Below are 21,101 nucleotides of genomic sequence, written 5' to 3' on the forward strand. Positions count from 1 at the left end.
CTATGCACAACATGCATAATTGTTTCTCAACCCCAAAGTTTTTTTTTATATATTACTAGATAACAGGGCCAGATCCTCCACTTGTGTAAACTGGTGTAGCTCTGCTGACTACAGTGGAGCTAAACTGATATATCCCAGCTGTGCATTTGGACCACAGTTCCTAAAGCTATTGAAAAATATTCCCATTATGAAATTTATCCTACAGAGCAGATCCAGTGGCAGGATCTAAACTAGTGTTGTAAAGCGTCATATGAATTTACTGTGTTGTGTAAAGATTAATAATAAAATTCTCTGGGATCTGTTTTTTGAGTGGGATTTAATTTTTGAGGGGTTCTTCCACTTCCATTTTAAAAGACTGAAGGAAGTGGAAGTGTTTGTAATCCAGACGTGTCGCTGCAATCACTATACTAAAAAATGTTTTTAATGTGGAGATGGGCTCAAGCTACAAATTCAGATCCAGATCTCAATGTGAAGTGCAAGCACCCCGAACGTTCAGGCAACGTTGGATCTGGGGCTTTGGTTTAAGGAAATCTTCATTTCTTTATTTCGGAGAGTGTATTTTAGTGCTGCTTATTTTTTCTTCCACACCCCCTCCTTGGGAACAAAGACATGAAAAATGCTGCCCATGATGTTTCTTTTTCACTTTCTTTGCTGGCCAGATTCTCTCTCTCTCTCTCTCTCTCTTTTTCCTTCCCTCCGTCCCTCTTTTTGATTCTGTTTCTGTTCCCTTGTTACCCATTATGAAACAGAAAAGTCTGCAGGACAGGGAAAACCAACAGAGGTAAGCTATAGTTCAGGCTGCTGTGAATGTGTAAGGAAGATCCAGTTTACGGGCGTTTTGTAGATTTCTTTAAGAGGTCACAAGACTTCTAGTAATGGAAATTCCTGAGGGGAGTATCAGACTGGTAGTAACAATAGGAGAGTCAGAAACAACTGCCACAGGTCCAAAGAGAGGCCACGATTCAACGTACTGAATGAGGAAACACAGCTAGGTCCCAGACTACGTACTGGAGTATGGAAAGATGAAAAATAAGAGGAAATATGATAGCTCTATATAAGAAAATAGCAGGCTTGAAGAAGGCCATATGAATTATACCTTTTATCCTGTCCTATAATAAAAGGTTAAGAAAATACTTGATAAAATTAAAAGGACACATTTAAATTGGATAATAGGAAACACTTTTTAAAAAGCCACGTATAATTGATTTGTAGAGTTCACACCTATAGATGCTATTTGAAGTGAACAGCTTAGCAAGAAAAGTCTCAGATAATAAGAATAGTAGCTGAAATTTTACTGGTTAGGATAAAAATGACAAGTATTATGCTTCGCAGCATAAGTTGTAGTTGAAGAATAAGCTAACGTCAGGAAGAAATTTCTTCCCTAATGCAATACTGTAAAGTTAAATGCATTATGGGGGTTCAGTACTTCTGTATGTGGCAAACCGTTTTTGGCCATTGTCAAGGAGAGGATTCTGCCCTGGAATGCTAAGACATTTCCTGTACCCTTATGCATACTACACTGATACAGATGTTTGATGCTGAAGTCTCAGGTTTGCCAAGTTTATTTACTGAAATATTTATTTTAGTGAAATAAACCAGTGATATTTCAAAATCTACATTCATCCTGCATGTCTTTTATGCACCTATGTAAAGTATATTGCATGCTGTATAAGGTATAAATATGCATTAAGGAAATTAGATAGATAGATATATACATACATACAGCCAAGACTTTTTAAAAAATGGGTGCCTAAAGTTAGGCTTCCAAATCCATATTTAGGCACATGCACGTGTGCACACAAACACGCACATATGTCATTTGTAAATAAAACTTATGGCCCTGACATTGCAGTTGAATTCATGTAATTGGACCCTTGCACCCATACTGAGCCTCATTAACTTCCATGGGGCTCTGTGCAAGCAAAACCACATTGATCCAATTGCAAGGTTGGGTGTCTGTCTATGTTGCTGTGTGTGTGTGTGTGTGTGTCTATATATATATATATATATTCCTTCAGTTTTTCTTCGTTGTAGAGAATAACATGCAACAGCTAATATATTTTTATTAACAAGACATGCATATAAATCATGTAAACTTTGGTGTTATTTAAAAATAATAGATTTGAAAATAAGAATATTAATTTGGCACATATTCTCAATTTAGAATGCCCCCAAATGCAGTTCTTTGGAAATTGGGCATCATGCACTCCCCCCTACCCCTATTCCTTATCTCTCTCACAAAATAATCAGAAAATTTTTAAGGGCGGAAAACTGAAACGCTTATTTTGGCTTTCCCTTCAGTGACATGATTGTGATTGGTTTGTTTTTTGTTACTGAGGAAATCAAAGTTGAATTGTCCTCAGGCATCCAACTGAGTAGAGAAGCAGTATATGTACATTTCAGAATTGCTCCAAACCCATGTCTGAATTGACATGTATTTCCATTCTTGTATAGATCCTGCTACTCTGTCACCAAAGGAAATGCGACAGTTTCCATTGTGAATTATAAATAATGTAGAGTCTGCTTCAGCATGTAACATTAGGTGCCCGCTAAAAGACAAAATTCATACTGACTTCAATAGGAACAGGAGAGGACTCTAAAACATCGCAACCTCTTTTTCATTAATAGGGTCTTACATTTTAATACACTAAATATTAGAGAAAAATTAAGCAATTTTAATGTGGCTGTATTGAAATAATCCAATATTAAAAATACTAACATTTCTTTACATATTTTACGAATCCATACCAGATTTCCCTATGGATTCTAATAATGGCAACTGTAGAGGCTCCGGCAATGGTGAGTACATTTTTATATATAACTGTTTTAATAAGTTATCTTCTTTCAAATTCTTTTAACTTTTAAATAAGACCAGTACTTAATGATGCATAGATTGCTGTGTTGTCTCAATTTTTTGTACACTGTATGTTTGCTATGAGAGTTACATGTGCAATAAGACATTCAGGGAGGATGAAAGTTGGATTTAGGTGGTGGGTAAGCCTCTCTGCACAGAGGTGAATTTTACTTTGAATACTTTTCTAGGGTCTGATTCTGATGCTTTTATCCAGGCAAAACTTCCTTCAGGTCCAAAGGACTTTACTGATTTCAGGGGAGGTCTTGTCTGTGTTAGGATTGAGCCCTTATTGTGCTTTCCACTTTCATTGTGTCATTCCATACTATAGAAATATGATTTGGTTTGTTGCTCAGATCCTGCAACTCTGGAAGTCCTCTTCCTTCTAATTATTTTTTCACACAAGGTGGAAATTCAGTGTGCAGAAGAACATTTGTTACTTTGAATCATTGGCCTGAACAGGTGAATCACATATTACATTACAGCATGCTAATGCAATGGACAACACTTCTCTTCACATTTTGGCATTGGAAAGAAAAATCAACAGTGCCACATATGTTAGACACAGTGTGCATTGTTCAGCATGCAAATCCCTAGTGAATCAGATTCCTTACAAATTACTCTGATGCTTCTTTGTATGATATAGGGTCCAATTCACTACTGTGTCCAGTTTTATGTTGCCGGACCTCTATTAATTTACTGGAATGAAACAGTGGTGAATCAGGCCCAGTGTATATAGCACTCTGCTGAAATGCCAGCAGTCTCTTTTTTCAGACCTTTAAACTGTAGAGCAAAGTAGTAGAATTTTCTTGTACAGTATATAAAGCATATACCTGAGTAAATTGTCATTTGAATTAGTCACGGGTACATGGAGGTCAGACTAGATGATCATGATGGTCCCTTCTGACCTGTAAATACTATCGACTTTATTTATTTATTTTTTTGCTTCAGAAATTTCTAGAGTTGTAGCAAAGATTTAAAAATAAGTTGTTCTTCTTGTTGTTGTTTTAATGCATCTTATTTTATTAATTGATTTATTAATTTCAGTCAAATGGGGTTAATCTTAAGTAGCCTGTTTGGGCTTTGTTAAGAAAGGAAAAGAAAAATTGTTTTGTTTTACTTTACAGCAAAATACATTACAAATCTCTGCAAATAATATTTCTGTGTAATTTTCTTCTATTAAGTTTAATTAAATCTACCAGCAACCACCATTTTTGACATTACCCTGGAGGTCAGATGAGCTGATCATAATGGTCCCTTCTGGCCTTAAAACTTATGGGTAAAATACTGACCCCATTAAACTCAAGAGAAAAACTCCCATTGACTTTAATAGGATCAGGATTTCACACTATGAATCCATGAATTTTCACTCCACTGAGCCTCCCATTGTCTTGTTTTTGTGTCAGAACTGATTTAATCCCTTTGAGTTGACCACGATTCTTAAGTAATACAAGGAAAAAGAAAATTGAATTGCCCCATATGGATAGATATGATATAGAAGTATTGCCTGAGAATTAGAGCTGGGGAATGGCAATCAGAGCTCCTGGATTCTATTACCATTTGTGCCAATAACTTACTGGCTACTGGTCAAATCACATGGGCCAAAAGGTTCAGACTTGGGCATCTAAAGTTAGGCAGCTAAATCCACATTTAAATTACTAACTGCATTTTTGTAAGAGGTGTTAAATAACCACAACTCTCAGTGATAATCAGGCTGTTTTAAACACCTAAATCTGGATTTAAGTGAATAACTGTTGATGCCCAAATGTAAAAAATTTTCACTTAACTCTAATCCAAGCAAAAATGATCTTTGCATAGTCTAAATGCAGTTTTGTGCTTAACAATTACTGTTAAAAGAACATAATAGGATGCATGTTTGTTGTGTCTCACTGATTTTCATACCAGATATGCTCAGTTTATAAGTAAAAAGATTTTTTTAAAATAATGAGTCTGGCAAAATTGTGGGATCTGAAGGTCAAGCTGTTAACTTTCCTTGTCATGTTGCACCATCAGTAATGAAATATTTTGCTGGCCAAAAATTGCTTCAGTGCCAATCCCATTGTCTTCATTGTGGTCACCCAAATTTAACTGCTTGGAATTTAAACAGTTTTGTTGTGATGTAGCAAGAAGAAATAGAGTCCAGATGAAATTATTTTCTGTTGGCTCTGTTAGACTGATAGGAGTGAAAAGCAGTAAAAATATGCATTACTAAAGAAAGCAGATATGATTGTGAAAACACCCAGGGAGCAGCTCTGAAGAATAAGCTGAATATTTTTTTTAGTGTAGAATCACATTTTGAGTCTCAACATAGTACATTTTTTTTCAATTGACAAATATAATTTAATCCCACCAGAAAAGAGCATTATTTTTTAATATTTGCTTTGTTTATATGTTCAGTAAAACAGCTTTTGTCCTTTCACCATTGTAAATAGACCCTTTGTAAGTAGTATTACAATGAAGTGTGTTTAAAAAATTCAGGACTGGACATTCTGTACGATGATAAAGGATATTGCAAATAGTTGTGTGTATTGTTGCCTGTAAGTAATGTCAGCCTGTTAAATCTACTCAAAGCAGCTCTTATCCCTGGCAAAGTCAATTGGCAAAATCTTGCCTCCAAGTCTGCATATAAATAATTTTTTCCCTTCCTTGGCTAGAAACTACATTCTTGTCTATTTCATCAGATGATCTTAAAGTTGCTTAGAAGTTTCTCCAGATTTTATTATTATTTCAGTGAAACTTTTGCCAGCTTTGAGTACTTACATTAATCAGTAATACAACCAGATTTTATGGGAGTGACATATTTTATATATTTTTATTTTTAAGAGCCCAAGGTACAAATGTCACATAGGCCCCTAACTCCCACTGACTTTTTCTTAAAGATTGAATGTTTCATTGCATTCCCAGTGGAGTTAGGGGTCTAGCTGCCATTTGGTTCCCAGTGCTCTAGGTGTTAGAGGGAAGGTAGGCAGGGGCATTGTCAGTAGCTCTAGCAGCTCCAGAGGAGAATGGCTAGATACAGTGTGGGCAGGGTCACGTCCCATACGCCTGCACAACAAGGTGGGGGATAACTGTCTATTGCAGTTACACATGTATAGAAAGGGGTGTTTCCCACCATGCTCCCCTAGAATCTAAGAGACATTATGCCTTTCAATAGCATAATTCTTCTAGGTTCTCCTCCGAGGTGTGTGCATGTATGTATTGTGACAGACCCAGACCAGTGGGGTACAGGAGTCTGGTAGAGGGCAAATATACTGGTCACTGGATGAGTAGTTTTCTGTTCCCTGAGTGACCAGAGCAGGGGCTGCACTAGAGTAATCAGGAACCTGCTAGAACCAGTTAAGGCAGGCAGGCTAATTAGGACACCTGGAGCCAATTAAGAAGCTGCTAGAATCAATTAAGGCAGGCTAATCAGGGCACCTGGGTTTTAAAAGAAGCTCACTTCAGTTTGTGGTGCAAGTGTGAGGGGCTGGGAGCAAGAGGTGCAATGAGCTGAGAATGAGAGGGTGTGCTCTTGGAGGACTGAGGAGCACAAGCGTTATCAGACACCAGGAGGAAGGTCCTGTGGTGAGACTAAGGAAGGTGTTTGGAGGAGGCCATGGGGAAGTAGCCCAGGGAGTTGTAGCTGTCATGCAGCTGCTACAGGAGGCACTATAGACAGCTGCACTAGGGTTACCATATTTCGAGCCTCCAAAAGGAGGACACTCCACCGGCCCCCGGCCCCACCCCCAGCCCCGCCCATGCCCACACCCCAACTCCGCCCCTTCCCCAAAGTCTCCGCCCCCTCCCCTGCTTCCCGCGAACATTTGATTCGCGGGAAGCCTGAAGCAGGTAAGGGGGGTGTGGGGGGAGGAGGAGCGGCCCAGGCTGCCCCCCCCGGCGTTTCCAGCCTGGGCCGGCCCCCAGCCGAGCACCCCCTGGCCCCGCCGGCCCCCGGACCTCCGGCCGAGCATCCCCCGGCCCGCTCAGCACCCCCCGGCCCGGCCCCCGATCCCCGGCTGAGCTCCCCCTGGCCCCGCCAGCCCCCGGACCCCCGGCCAAGCATCCCCCAGCCCGCTCAGCACCCCCCAGCCCCGCCGGCCCCCCAGCCCGCTCAGCACCCCCCGTCCCGGCCCCCGGACCCTCGGCCGAGCACCCCCTGGCCCCGCCGGCTCTCGGCGCTCCCGGCAGCGCCGGCACTCTGCCTCGCCGGCCCCCGGTCCCCCGGCAGCGCCAGCGCTCAGCCCCGCCGGCCCCCGGCAGCGCCGGCCGGCGCTCGGTGCCCCCGGCTCCCCGGCAGTGCCGGCACTCTGCCCCGCCGGCCCCCGGTCCCCCGGCAGCGCCGGCCGGCACTTGGTGCCCCCTCCTCCCCGGCAGCGCCGGCACTCTGCCTCGCCGGCCCCCGGTCCCCCGGCAGCGCCGGCGCTCGGCCCCCGGTCCCCCGGCAGCGCCGGCGCTCGGCCCCCGGTCCCCCGGCAGCGCCGGCGCTCAGCCCCGCCGGCCCCCGGCAGCGCCGGCCGGCGCTCGGTGCCCCCGGCTCCCCGGCAGTGCCGGCACTCTGCCCCGCCGGCCCCCGGCCCCCCGGCAGCGCCGGCCGGCACTTGGTGCCCCCTCCTCCCCGGCAGCGCCGGCACTCTGCCTCGCCGGCCCCCGGTCCCCCGGCAGCGCCGGCGCTCGGCCCCGCCGGCCCCCGGTCCCCCGGCAGCGCCGGCGCTCAGCCCCGCCGGCCCCCGGCAGCGCCGGCCGGCGCTCGGTGCCCCCGGCTCCCCGGCAGCGCCGGCACTCTGCCCCGCCGGCCCCCGGTCCCCCGGCAGCGCCGGCCGGTGCTCTGCCCCGCCGGCCCCCGGTCCCCCGGCAGCGCCGGCCGGCGCTCTGCCCCGCCGGCCCCCGGCAGCGCCCGGTCCCCCAGCAGCGCCGGCGCTCTGCCCCGCCGGCGCTGGGCGCCCCCGGCCCCCGGCCCAGCACCCCCGCCCGCATGTCCTGATCTTCCCGGACATGTCCGGCTTTTTGGGATTTCCCCCCGGACGGGGATTTGGAGCCCAAAAAGCTGGACATGTCCGGGAAAATCCGGACGTATGGTAACCCTAAGCTGCACTCCACAGGGCCCTGGGCTGGAACCCAGAGTAGAGGGCGGGCCCGGGTTCCCCCCAAACCTCCCAATTGACCTGAACTGTGGATGCTTCCAGAGGGGAAGGTCTCTGGGCTGTTTCCCAATCCATATGGTGAATCTCTGAGGCAAGAAAATCCGTCAATAAGCGCAGGACCCACCAAGATAGAGGAGGAACTTTGTCACAGTATATGTGTGCTTTTGACCTTTCCTCACATAGTTTCATCCCTGCAAGAGACATCAAATCAATCAAGTCTTTTTATACACACATCATTTTTCCACTGAAGGCAACATGATCCAGCGTATAGGGCACCATAATAGGAGTCAGGAGACCTGGGTTCTCATTCGAACTCTACTGATAACTTAATAACTGGCCTAGCAAGTCACTTAACTTCTCTGTGCCTCAGCTTCTCCATTTCTAAAGGGGATACTAATGGCTCCCCTTTTGTAAAACTTTCTGAAATCTACATATTGAAAGTGCTGATAAGTGTTATTAGATAGTATCATTCAGTGGGATCAGGGAGAAGCCCATTGATTATATTCTAGGACAATAACAGTAAAATATTTTCCTTGAATTAAAGCAGTTTCTGAGATTGTTATTGTTTTAGGAGTGTTAACCCACAGGTAACATTGCTGTCAATTTCAATCACCTTGTGTTTTGCTAGTGTGGTGGAATAAAGTTCTGCAGAGAAGGGGAATTTTAAGGGATTGACATTGTGTGTTGTTAAGTAACTCTTCTGCATACAGGTCTGATTTTGTTTTGTTTTGAAATGTGAAACTAGCATGAATGAGGGTTACAGAACTGGTCCCTTTTATGAGCACCTGTTTTGAGACTGTTTACAAAATGAGCCATAATTTGGCCTAAGGGCTGGTCTACACTGGGGAGGGGGGGATCGATCCAAGATATGTGTCGAAGTATCTTGGATCGAATTAGCTGGGGTCCAGACGGCGCGGGATCGATGGCTGCGGCTCCCCCGTCAACTGCGCTACTGCCGCTTGCTCTGGTGGAGTTCCGGAGTCGATGGTGAGCGCGTTCGGGGATCGATATATCGCGTCTTAATGAGACGCGATATATCGATCCCGGATAAATCGATTGCTACCCGCCGATACGGCGGGTAGTGAAGACGTACCCTAAGTGTATATGAATTCACATAGGCTTAATGAAAGCCAAAAATTACTTCTTTTCTGCCTTATTTTAAAACAGTAACATAGAAAAGCTCAACTCTGTAGCACGCGCGTGCTCTCCGTGTGTGTGTGTGTGTGTCTATATATATTTATATAGATATAGATTTCTGAGGATGCATTTTTGAAATTCAAGAGAAACATTCTTCTCTTCCTTTGAAATGTTCTTTTTTCCTATATACACTATTTTCTATTTTTAACTATAAGGATACATTGAAGCCAAAGTAAATGATAAACTGAGAACCCCAATAAATAACACACTAACTTCCTAATTTTTTCAAAGCACAAAAATACAAGTTTATTTTTTGGAACTGTTCTTTTCAGATTATACTGAAATATCTGAAATGGGCACTGTTGTTTTAGATCTTAAGTGTATATAAATCAGCTGTGTTGGGCTTTACTGTTTTTAATATTGAAGGATGCATACATGACTTGGGAGGCAGTGTCAGATGTTTAAAGCATGAGTGTAAGAGTCAAGGCACCTGGGTTCTGTTCCTAATTTGACTACTAATCTGCTCTGAATTATGTGTTGCTTCAGCTAGAACCGCAAAACAGATCAATAAGAGGATATGCCTATTTCTGGAACATGATCTTTCTAGTAAGAGTACTGATGCAGTTGTTACTTCATAGGATGTTCTTTATGTATTTCTGAATAGAAGTAGAATGCCGTGTGCTTAGCAAACAATTCTCTATTGGGCACAGCAGAGCTGGGAGGGGAGAGGCTGGATGGGGGTGGGAGGAGCCAGCAGGGAGCGGGCTCTGAGTATGGCTCTGGATGGTACTGTAAATTTGGTGGTGTGTCGGGGGGTGTTTAAATTTCTCTAGCTTACCCCAGCAACTGTCAACAGCAATCAGCTGCTCCACTCTACCAAGTCTCAATAACTTCCACTACATCCAAAATAATGAAGTAGCTTGATTTTTTTTTTCTGCTAAAATGATCAATAGTTAACTCTTCAGATAGCAACGTTATGAGTAAAGGCTCCAGACTGAGTTAGCAACCTATTTGAAATGAATGAAGTGTACCCACCTGTATTATTGTTTCCAGCTGTCTGCAACCTCAGGTAGACACTGCTGCATGGGTTTATATTTTGAATTATCTTTGCAACCGGAAGGGCTGGTAACCTCACTGTGATAATGAAAGCTTAGATTCTAGAGCACAGTTGTGTAGCAAATTCAGATAGAAGGGCAATTACGTGGCCACATATTGATTACTGTACACAGGGATCTGCATATTCTCTATGAGCTGAATTATACTTTCCTTTGTGCTGGGTATCTAGAAAGGGGAGTGATTACAAAGAGCCCTTCCCCAGGGTTCTTGCCAAAAAAAATGTCCTCCTCACATCTCCCATCCCAAGCCAATGATCTGCAGTAGTGCATAGGGTAGTTTAGTTAGCACTCCACAACTATTTATTATAATTCATGCAATTTTCAAGTGTTAATTTACTTACAAGAGCCTTCCTTTATTCTTTCCCTGAATGAAGTAGAAACATAGGAACTGCTCTCACAAAAGTCAGTGTCAAAAACTCACATTAGATATCATGATCATATTGAGACAAGTAAAACACAGATTATAAATGGAAGAGTATCCAAACAAAGCTGATTACCTTGTTCATACCAATATTTATAGTATATACGTACAAAATGTCATGTCTATCTCATCCATATGAGTAAGGTTTGCTGGATCAGCACCTTAATTTGCTCTTTGTTTTGCCTTTCTGGTGTGGGATGGGAAGTGAGATTGATTATATTTTAGCCATATATTTCTTTAGGGCATTAAGAGGATTCTTTTTAGTACATGTTAGAATAAAAAGATCAAATGCAAAAATTTCAGTGATTAGAATTGTCTGAGCACTAGTCAAAAATCTCCAGCTGGATTCTAGTTCAGTCCTTTGTAGAGTGTGTAGGCCAGTGAGTGGGCAGACGTGCCAACTAAGGAAGGTAAAATAAAGCTCAGTTGATAGTTCAGTCCAAGGTCATTTCTTCAGTGCTGGTTTTATTAACTTAAAGGAGATTTCAAACCAGGATCAACACAATACAAGACACTTGCAACATCCAGACAAGACCTTTCAGCAGGATGGTAGGTGAGAAGACTGACTATTCCCTTCGGTAGCCTTCCTGGATATCTTCTAGGCCTCATATTACATGGCCACAGAACCAACCTTCACAAGACTTTGCCAGAAGCATTCCTTTATATAGTAGCCACTAGGAAGTTATATGACGCTGAGTCATCTGACATTTCTTAATGATGTGCCTGGTCTGGAGACTACAAATCCCATTAGCCCCTGATCTTAAAGGGATTATGTCCCTGTAACAAATGTGCTGGCCGTGCTTGTGCTTTCACGCTCATACTCTTCTATAGAGAACTGCCATAGGGAGTCTACAACCTGCCCTCAGTTTTGCTGGTGCATTTATTCTGGGTTTGATGCAGTATAACTGAAAGCAGAATTTAGTCTGTGATTGATAGTTGATTGGGAATTTTCCATCAAAATGATTTCTTGATGGGAAATGCAGTTTCTGCAAAAATTTTCAGTTTTCTGTTGGAGAAATCAAAATGAAATATCTCATTTTGAGTCGGTTTGTTGAACTGGCTGAAATGTATAGTTTCAAGTCAGTTCAATATTAAATTTCATTTCCCTAATGTGGTGCATTGCCTCATGGGAGCTGTAATTCCAGCCCCATTCTCTCCTATGGGCTAGGCTCCCTCCGAGACATCATCTCCTGTGATACAATACAGTCTTCCCTCTGACTGGCTGAGTGGTGAATCATGGAAGTCCCATGACTGCAGATGCATCATGGGAGATGTAGTTTGGCCAGGGAGTCTGATCCATAGGGGAGAACGAGGCCATCTGACTCCTGAACTACAGTTCCCATGAGGCAATGTGCCACAATAGGAAAATAACATAAGAAACATAAGAAAGGCCGTACCGGATCAGACCAAAGGTCCATCTAGCCCAGTATCCTGTCTACTGACAGTGGCCAATGCCAGGTGCCCCAGAGGGAGTGAACCTAACAGGCAATGATCAAGTGATCTCTCTCCTGCCATCCATCTCCACTCTCTGAAAAACAGAGGGCTAGGGACACCATTCCTTACCCACCCTGGCTAATAGCCATTAATGGACTTAACCACCATGAATTTATCCAGTTCTCTTTTAAACTCTGTTATAGTCCTAGCCTTCACAACCTCCTCAGGTAAGGAGTTCCACAAGTTAACTGTGCGCTGCAGGAAGAAGAACTTCCTTTTATTTGTTTTAAACCTGCTGCCCATTAATTTCATTTAATGATCCCTAGTTCTTGTATTATGGGAATAAGTAAATAACTTTTCCTTATCCACTTTCTCCACATCACTCATGATTTTACATACCTCTGTCATATCCCCCCTTAGTCTCCTCTTTTCCAAGCTGAAGAGTCCTAGCCTCTTTAATCTCTGCTCATATGGGACCCGTTCCAAACCCCTAATCATTTTAGTTGCCCTTTTCTGAACCTTTTTTAGTGCCAGTATGTCTTTTTTGAGATGAGGAGACCACATCTGTGTGCAGTATTCGAGATGAGGGCGTACCATTGATTTATATAAGGGCAATAATATATTCTCAGTCTTATTCTCTATCCCCTTTTTAATGATTCCTAACATCCTGTTTGCTTTTTTGACCGCCTCTGCACACTGCGTAGACATTTTAAAAAAACTATCCACGATGACTCCAAGATCTTTTTCCTGACTTGTGGGAGCTAAATTAGCCCCCATCATATTGTATGTATAGTTGGGGTTATTTTTTCCAATGTGCATTACTTTACATTTATCCACATTAAATTTAATTTGCCATTTTGTTGCCCAATCACTTAGTTTTGTGAGATCTTTTTGAAGTTCTTCACAGTCTGCTTTGGACAGACTGTGAACAGGCTCAAAACAAAACATTTTGCCATTTCCAATTTTTTAAATATTTTCTTTCCTAAGAGTATTGCTATTTCAACTATTTGTTCAGATTTGGGATGAAAACAAAGGTTGAAACATCAGAATTTCCTGCAGGACAGAAATTCTGATTTTCTTTCGGCTCCACTCTGATTTATTTGTAAATATCCTTAAATCAGCAATGTGATATTCACATTCACTGTTTTTGTGCACAGGAGATTAATACCCTAAGGTTATTAATAAAACCTGAATGTATAAATAAATTAATTATTGCCATCTGATTGCCATCAATATCTGTTTGATTGTTTTTAAAGGCAATGGGGGGGAGGATGGCAGAGTTTGTCTTTGAATCAATGCCTTGTTCTTCTAAAGCAAAGGTTTTCTGTTTTGCAGAGCGTTGCAAATGCAAACCTATTAAAGCTACCCAGAAGACTTATCTTCGGAACAATTATAACTATGGTAAGGACAGCTGCATGGCTAGATATCAAACCTTTAAAGGAATAAATTAAGTTTTTCAGGGAACTCTAAATTTAGTAATGCGACAGGAAAAAATTCCACAACGATGGGCTATGGCCTAAGCGTGTCATCAGTTCACACTCATTTGTACTAAGAAAGCTGCTCGGATTGATTGTATTGAGTTAATTCATTAGCAGTAACTACAAAAAGAGAATTTTTTTTTTACTTCATGTTTTAAGATCAAAACCTGATTCACTCATGGAAGGATGAGGCAAGGATGGGTCAGTATTGTAATAGGACGTCATTATATTTGTAGCTTTTGAGATTAAAATGTTCTGTAAACAGTTTTTTTTAAACAATATTTAAACATTAACGTGCAAGCCCAGTGTATGTCATTGTATAATGTTGCTGTGTTTCATCCTAAATCCCAGTGAGGTATGAGATGTGCCACTTCATTGGCTCCAGGAAAATACTAAGTGTTTATACATTGAAAAGTGTCTCTAGTCTTAAAAGTGACTGGATAAAAATGACATTGTGGGAGTCTATCTTTGATCTCTCTCTGATTTCTAGCTCAGTTTACAAACAAAAAGATGTTTTTACTAACTATCATCCCCGCAAACACATCCTGGGATCTGACATTGAAGTTAGGTTCTTTCCTTCTCCTACATCATGGCCAGTAATGACGCTCCTGTAGGCCAAGTTATGCTATCGGTAACACCTGTGCGATGACACCTCCCCCTCACGCCCCCCCGCCCCGTCGGGTGTTCAGGCTATGTCCTGAGCTGTCCAGATTTCCCTATTCTTCGAACATCCCCCTGGGTCCAACTCTGCAGCCTTTTTCAGACAAGTCTTTCTTACACAAATAAACCTGATGAAGTCAACAAGTTTTCTTGCATAAGTAAGGATTACATATAGGAGTCAGAAATGTAGAATTGGGCCCTTGAAGTCTTAATATGTTGATCTGCAACCTGTTACTCATGTGAGTAGCTACTATTAGTTTCACTGAAGTCATTAAAAAGGGTTTACATGACCAGGACATAGTGAATACAATTTTATTGTTAAACCAATGTTTTTAAGTACATATGTATACAAATGGTATCCACTAAGTCTGCAATAAAATAAATCCTAAAAAAATATTAATGAACTCTCATATTCATTGAAAAGCAGGAAGGTTATGATTTTCTGCCTCCTTTAGCGGTTTTATATGTAGTGGTGGTTGGTGTGAGTATTCTCCAGTGGAATACTGCACCTGCTATGGCAGAGATTCACTGAGTGTGCTACATTTATAGTTTGAGAGCTGTTTTGGAGAGAATGAAGGTGACTTACCACAGGCTCTCTTTATATTCTGTTATACCATTCCTCTCTTTAGAATGTAAAGACCTCTGGAAACACATTAGAAAGAGTGCCAAAGTAAAGTAGGCTTTTGTGGTAAAGTCTTAAAGTGGATTAGTTTGGGTAAAATTTTTCCTCTGTATAACTCCTGTGAGTTGTTGAATAGTTGTGTGTAACTTAGCTGAGAGAATGCTGAGCATATCTGTGGGTGGAAAACCTGTGTGTGTGTGTGTGTGTGTGTGTGTGAGAGAGAGAGGGGATGGATTAATGGATTTTCTCTATTTTTCATTACATCTCTTCCATTTTGCCTTCTCCCTCCCCCTCCCCCCCACTAGTTATAAGAGATTAAGAATCTAAGGAATTTGGATGTAAAATGGAGGAAGATTCTATGATTTGAAAACAGTACAAGATGTAGTACTCCCTGGAGTATGACCTCTGGATTTGCATGCAGTGTCAGCTCATTGGTCACCATGAGAGACCTGAAAAATTGCTGCCCTTGGAAGGCAACTTTCCCTAATATGCAGTTCATGGGAGAATGATAAGATCAGAGAAGAAACAATTAGACAGGTCATTAGGTCAAGATCAGGAGCATTGGCGTTCATGGAAAACAGAGCAGATTGGTGCTGGGTCACTGGAGGAAGAGGAGAAAAGGGAAGGCCCTGTCATCCAATAGGGATAATGATACAATAAAGCTTTCAAGTATATTCTCCATTTTGTGAAAGGCTGTGGGTGACAAATTAAGAGTCTGTACTGGACCTAAATAAGAGAGAAGTTGTTGTAGCATAAGATGAATGAACAAGGAGGAAATAGTATGAAGTATGAACTACATATTTAAAACACAGAGGGAATAAAAGAAAAAAGCTAAAAAAATATATCCCAGAGAAAGTAAGGTGAAAGGCCCATTGCTAAATTATTCCCTGCACAGAGCACTTACATTGCTATTCTATATACTGAGCTACCTGAAATATATATGTTACTCTTGGTAGAAGAGAAAGTGAAAAAATAGGGGGAGAGAGGAATCTCTGGGCAAAATCTAGATGGAGTTCAGTTGAGCTTTTGATAAAGGAGCACACAAAAGACTAATCCACCAGGTCACAAAGGATGGCATGGGAGTGACCTATATTATTTGCTGCTGTTAACTACACTCTGTTACTTTTCCCCAGTCATTCGGGCTAAAGTGAAGGAGGTGAAGACTAAATGTCATGATGTCACCGCAGTAGTTGAAGTAAAGGAGATACTAAAATCTTCCTTGGTGAATATTCCTAAGGACACTGTTAACCTTTACACAAACTCTGGCTGTCTATGCCCCCCACTCAGTGCCAATGAAGAATACATTATAATGGGCTATGAAGATGAGGAACGCTCCAGGTAATTTGTTCTTTAAAGAATTACTTTCCCTGCTCTACTTGCCCACCCATGAGACCTCATTTTGAAGCCACCATTGTTCCCTCTGAAGAAAATTGGGCAAAATTTTCTTCAGAACTTTTGAGGTACCTGGTCTTGTCACTGCTGAATGCCATGAGGTTCTCTTTCTCTTCTCCCCTTGAACAGATTCTGTTAGTGTTGTGTATATTGCTATGTACAGCATACACATTCCTCAATAATAAAATAACTAGCTTATCTGAAATGTGTAGGTTACTCTTGGTAGAAGGCTCCATAGCTGAGAAATGGAAGGATCGTCTTGGTAAAAAAGTAAAGGTAAGACAATGTTTCATGATCTTAGTAACAATTGACATTGGAAACAGTGTTTGTATCTCACCTTTAAGAAAAGAGAGAAAATATATGAGGCCCAATTCTACACCCATGAAAGTTAACGTGTCAGATTCTGATTCCATTACACACAGGTAAATTTGGAGTAACATAACTGAAATCAATGGAGTTACTCCAGATTTATACAAGTTTAGCAGCAATTAAAACCTGAATCATTTATTTCAATCAGCAGGAGCTGAATTAAGCTCTACAGCCAAATTCTGCGTTTAAATGCATACACGCAGCTTTTATTCAGTTCAGTGGGAACCATCTACACACAGCCAAGGGCAGAACATGGTTTCACAAGCCACCTTCTTACCTCATTTACAAACTTGTGCGTCTCAAATTTTAAATGTTTAAATACAGTCAGTTCTCATCTAAATTGTGCAGACTTGGTCTGCTCCTAGACTTAGCTCTTCATCTAAGGAAATGTTTGACATATGTGAGGGAGGAAAAGAACGTGGGAGGAATACAAGTGTGGGAGTTCCTATCTGAAAGAAAATAGAGAAATAGGGAGGAACTGGAGCAGACACAAAAATGATATATGCTCCACCCTAATATCTTGTAATTCCTGGAATGATTGATTGGGTAAGCTAGGCATCCACACAGACTTTGGCCCCTGAGCTTTATCTTTCATATCTGACACCCGTCAGACCTCAAATGGTTTTAGTGACCTTGGCAGCATTACAAAACATCACTTTACATGGAAAGCATTGATTTTAAAAACAATTTCTCCAACATGTTGATTTGACATAAATAAGGTTCCCCACATCTTTTTGCATGTGTGTGTCTGTCTCTTTCCCCTTATTTTCTTCAAGTTTTAGTGATCATTGCAGAGAAAATCCTACTTTTTTATACAAATTGAAATTCTTCTGTGTCTAGCTGTCATCCATATTCCTTTTATTAGCCTGGGTGACCTATTTTAAATTCTCATCTGGTAGATCCTCCTCAACTCCATTGCCAGAGAACATGTGATAATTCATGTTGTTCTCTGGTACCACTTTAGTTCTGGTTTCCTGATACTAGTGTAACTTCAGTTACTGGCGACTGTTACATCCCTGATAGTTTCATTACCATCTATTACTCCACACGCAGTTCCCTCGTGCCAGCTCTGCTCTCTGAATCACTTGATTGCTTTTCTATCATGGTTTCCTAAAAAGGTCCACAGGTGGCTTTACTTACATTTAAAAAATTAAAAAATAAAGCATAAGCTACGTTTATGCTTGTCATTGTATCATGGTGTCTGATCATTCATTTTCATGTTAATATGATCTCTTAGGCAGCCAGCAGTTCAAGTCAACTGTCAAGTTGTTTAAAAAAAAAAAAAAAAAAAAAAAAAAACCACCAAAACCACACACTAGTTTAAAAACCCCAAAGAACTGAAAAAGATCCTTACTCATGTTTCTAGTAAGACCTGAGGACAATAACCCCGCAAATAAATTATGTGCATAAGTTTGTTCTTGGACTGCTGAGCACAATCATGGCTTTGAGTTTGATGAAGCTAGTTGCATGAGTAAAGTTAAATAGAAGCTATTAAAATCTAATGTGCTTTTCACAGTGGAGTTTGATTACTACTTGTATTTCTTTCAGCTTGGATATGGACACAATTTTACTATAGTTTATAGTCACTTTCTGATTCTCAGCACTGCAGTGGTTGGGTTGCAAGCATGTGGAGGGGAATGTTTAGTTCCAATCTTGGGGGGGAAACCAAGCTTGTTTTAATTGAAAGAAAAATGCATTAACATTTTAAATCATTCATTTTGGTAAAATAACTTTTTCAAAGTCTGTTTTGACCATAATCTACCCTGGCATTCATAATTTAGGTCTGTGTGTGTAATGTCACTCATCCCCTGACTGTGTAAATAACATGCTATGCATTTGAAGGCATGATCCTGTGAGGTGCTGAGTGCCCTCAACTTCCAGCTACTTCACTGAGTGTTGAGAGGGCTCAACACCTCTTAGGATTGGATCCTTATCCGCCAGGCTGAGTCGTGTAGATTGACTACTACAGAGCCCTGCTAAAGTAAACAGGGTTTGTGCAAATCCGCTTGCAGAATCACGGCCTTAGTAAGTAGCTAGCATTTGAGCCTTTAAAAGGGCACATCTCTACCAAAAAACAGTTAAAGAAACAAAGGTTTAAGAAATATGGTCACTAGACCGTGAGAACAAGGACCTGTTTTACCCTGTAATTTGTTGATTTGATACTGTAATATTATGTAGCTACACATTTAGGTAGCCACATTCCTGTCACTATGCTCTGCAGTCTGGGGCAGAACTCTGACTTCTGCTCATAATCTAAGTCACACATTCACTATTATTTTATAAAATCTCTGGCGTTTTCTCTTCTGGTGGGGGTAACAGCATCTTTTAGAAATATTACCGGTACTTTGCAGCATTTGAGTGTAATTTGTGAACTAATTTTGTAAAAATATCTGAGTTTAGGGTATTTTGAAACACATGCAGTTGTAGTTCAATTTTTTTCTTCCATTTATTAGTTTTGTTTGCTTACATTGTACAGCGCTGGGATCAGAAACTCCGTCATCCTGGAAAGGGCAAAAATGAGCCTGGACAAAGTGATTCTGCTCAAAAGTCTGGCAAGAACAGTAATCCACGACAAACACGCAACTAAATGTGAAAAGCTATATAAAAATCAATGGACTATATATTAAGACTTGCATTGTTGGAGCAGCAAGGGAGAAATTGCACTATTGCACGTTATATTCTATTGTTTACTACAAAATCATGTTGTAGCTAATTAGTTATTTTCCCTCGTTTTCTGCCTTTTTGGGGGGAGCGGGGGTGTAAATCCTGAAAAATATATATTTTCTCTCAGTAATAACTGCAGAAAACTGCCCTTATGAGATAAAAATAGGATGACACATTTACTGAAGTTAAGACATGGTGGTGGTTTTATCAGTGGGGCCATGTTGCTTAGAGAGAAACTTCAACATAGGAATGGGATCTGGCCAGACCAGGACCTTTTTTAAAAACAAACAAAAAAAAAAAAGTGACTTTAACCCAGCTTCTCTGCTCCTGTCCCTTTTTCTTGCATGTTTGATCATGGCTGCAGCAACTGGGTTATTTTAATATATGAGTTTTAGTCTGAAATATAATGGCCATATATCTACACATAAATTAAGAATTATATGGCACTTCTGGAAAGACACTGAAGAGCAAAATACATTGTTAGCAGCAGCAAAGTGGTAAGGGAAATTTAGACTGGTTGAAAACCAGTTTAAATATTTAGCTCTGCAGTTATCTAACAACAACAAAAAACCTAATCAGCATTAAGGAAATGATTCATGTTAAAAGTGGTGTTCGAATCAGCACAACCCTTCAATTTGCTTACTCTTAAATAAGCCACTATGTAGGTTTAAGTCTAACTTACATCTGTCACAACAAAAACACATGGGACTTCTTAAATGCTTTAATCCTTGTGGGAAATGTATAGTTCTGTTAACTCACAACATAATTTACGGTATACTTGCTCTCATAATGGCAGTTCCTTCCCCTTCCTCCTCCCCCCCCCCCCATCGTAGGAGTAGACTGACTTACCAGGCCTGCTTCTCAGTATAGGTCTGCACTTTATCATTTTGATTTTGTGGTGTTATTCTTATTTCTGTGCCTACATAAACAGCAGTGTTTAATGCTCAGTAAAATATGTTTAATAAAAGAATTATAGTTGTCAGAGACCTTATCCTGACTTTTGCACCAAATGAACGTTTAAAATCCATGATTTATTATTGTCCACAGTGTATGCCAGCGCGCAAAAAAAAAAAACCTTCATTTTCTTCCTTCAATAGAATTTTTTAGTCAGTGCCAACCATTTGAAATCATTTTTTTAAAAGTATAATGATGTAAGTAGAGTACCAGGCTTCTGAGCTATGGTGTACAGAAAATAAAACATTTATGATGCAAACTGTTACTGCATTTTTAGTTGGAAGTACTGAATTTCTTTTCCTAGGACACCCGTATACAGTATCTCATGGTTGCTGTTCATCCACAGGAAACACCACCACTGAGTTTAGGTAGTTAAACGTTACTGAATTGAAATGCAAATAAAGCAGTGAAGATATGAACACTTTAGAAATATTTTCTAATAATTTAATGTTTTCATTAGTAACCAAAGGTTAAGCTTAGAGCTCCATTGTGCTAGATACTGTGCAAACACAGAGACAAGGTTTTGTATTTTTTAAATGAAAAGTAACACTACAGATGGGGACTGGATGTCACTGGAGATTAGCAATGGGATGTGAATAGAGTTGGCCAGGAAACGTTGCGTCATCCCTTGAATATTTGGCTAAAATTAGGACAAAGTGGAAATCTCAATATCTAGGAGACGGTGAGGGTGGGGGGGAGGGGAAGCTTCCCTTTGGGTCAATTAAAATGTATGCTGTCTATATGCTGATTTCAATCCTTTATCTTCCTTTTTTAGGTTAATTAGCTACATTTCAATATGAAAAATCAGTTTGAATTGGAAAACTAGAATTTTCCATTTTGAAATTGTCAAAATGAAATGGTTACACAACTTCAAAGCTCCCCCA

At 41.1% G+C, this 21,101-nt stretch overlaps 1 protein-coding gene across 2 annotated transcripts in view; it reads left to right on the plus strand.

The window, feature by feature from the left end:
- The window catches only part of FRZB (frizzled related protein), a 34,486-nt gene extending 13,999 nt beyond the window's left edge, over positions 1-20,487 (plus strand). The window contains exons 2-6 of one of the 2 annotated variants that reach the window (XM_054044559.1): positions 2,752-2,799; positions 13,414-13,479; positions 15,972-16,176; positions 16,443-16,506; positions 19,076-20,487. In XM_054044559.1, coding sequence (XP_053900534.1) covers positions 2,752-2,799; positions 13,414-13,479; positions 15,972-16,176; positions 16,443-16,506; positions 19,076-19,186 — 494 coding nt within the window. In that variant the 3' untranslated portion in view covers positions 19,187-20,487. The remainder of the gene's footprint in view (positions 1-2,751; positions 2,800-13,413; positions 13,480-15,971; positions 16,177-16,442; positions 16,507-19,075) is intronic. The other variant, XM_054044560.1, reaches the window with a different exon arrangement.
- Positions 20,488-21,101: the final 614 nt, after the last annotated feature.

The sequence above is a fragment of the Malaclemys terrapin genome, chromosome 11, assembly GCF_027887155.1.
Source record: "Malaclemys terrapin pileata isolate rMalTer1 chromosome 11, rMalTer1.hap1, whole genome shotgun sequence".
Taxonomy (NCBI): domain Eukaryota; kingdom Metazoa; phylum Chordata; order Testudines; family Emydidae; genus Malaclemys; species Malaclemys terrapin.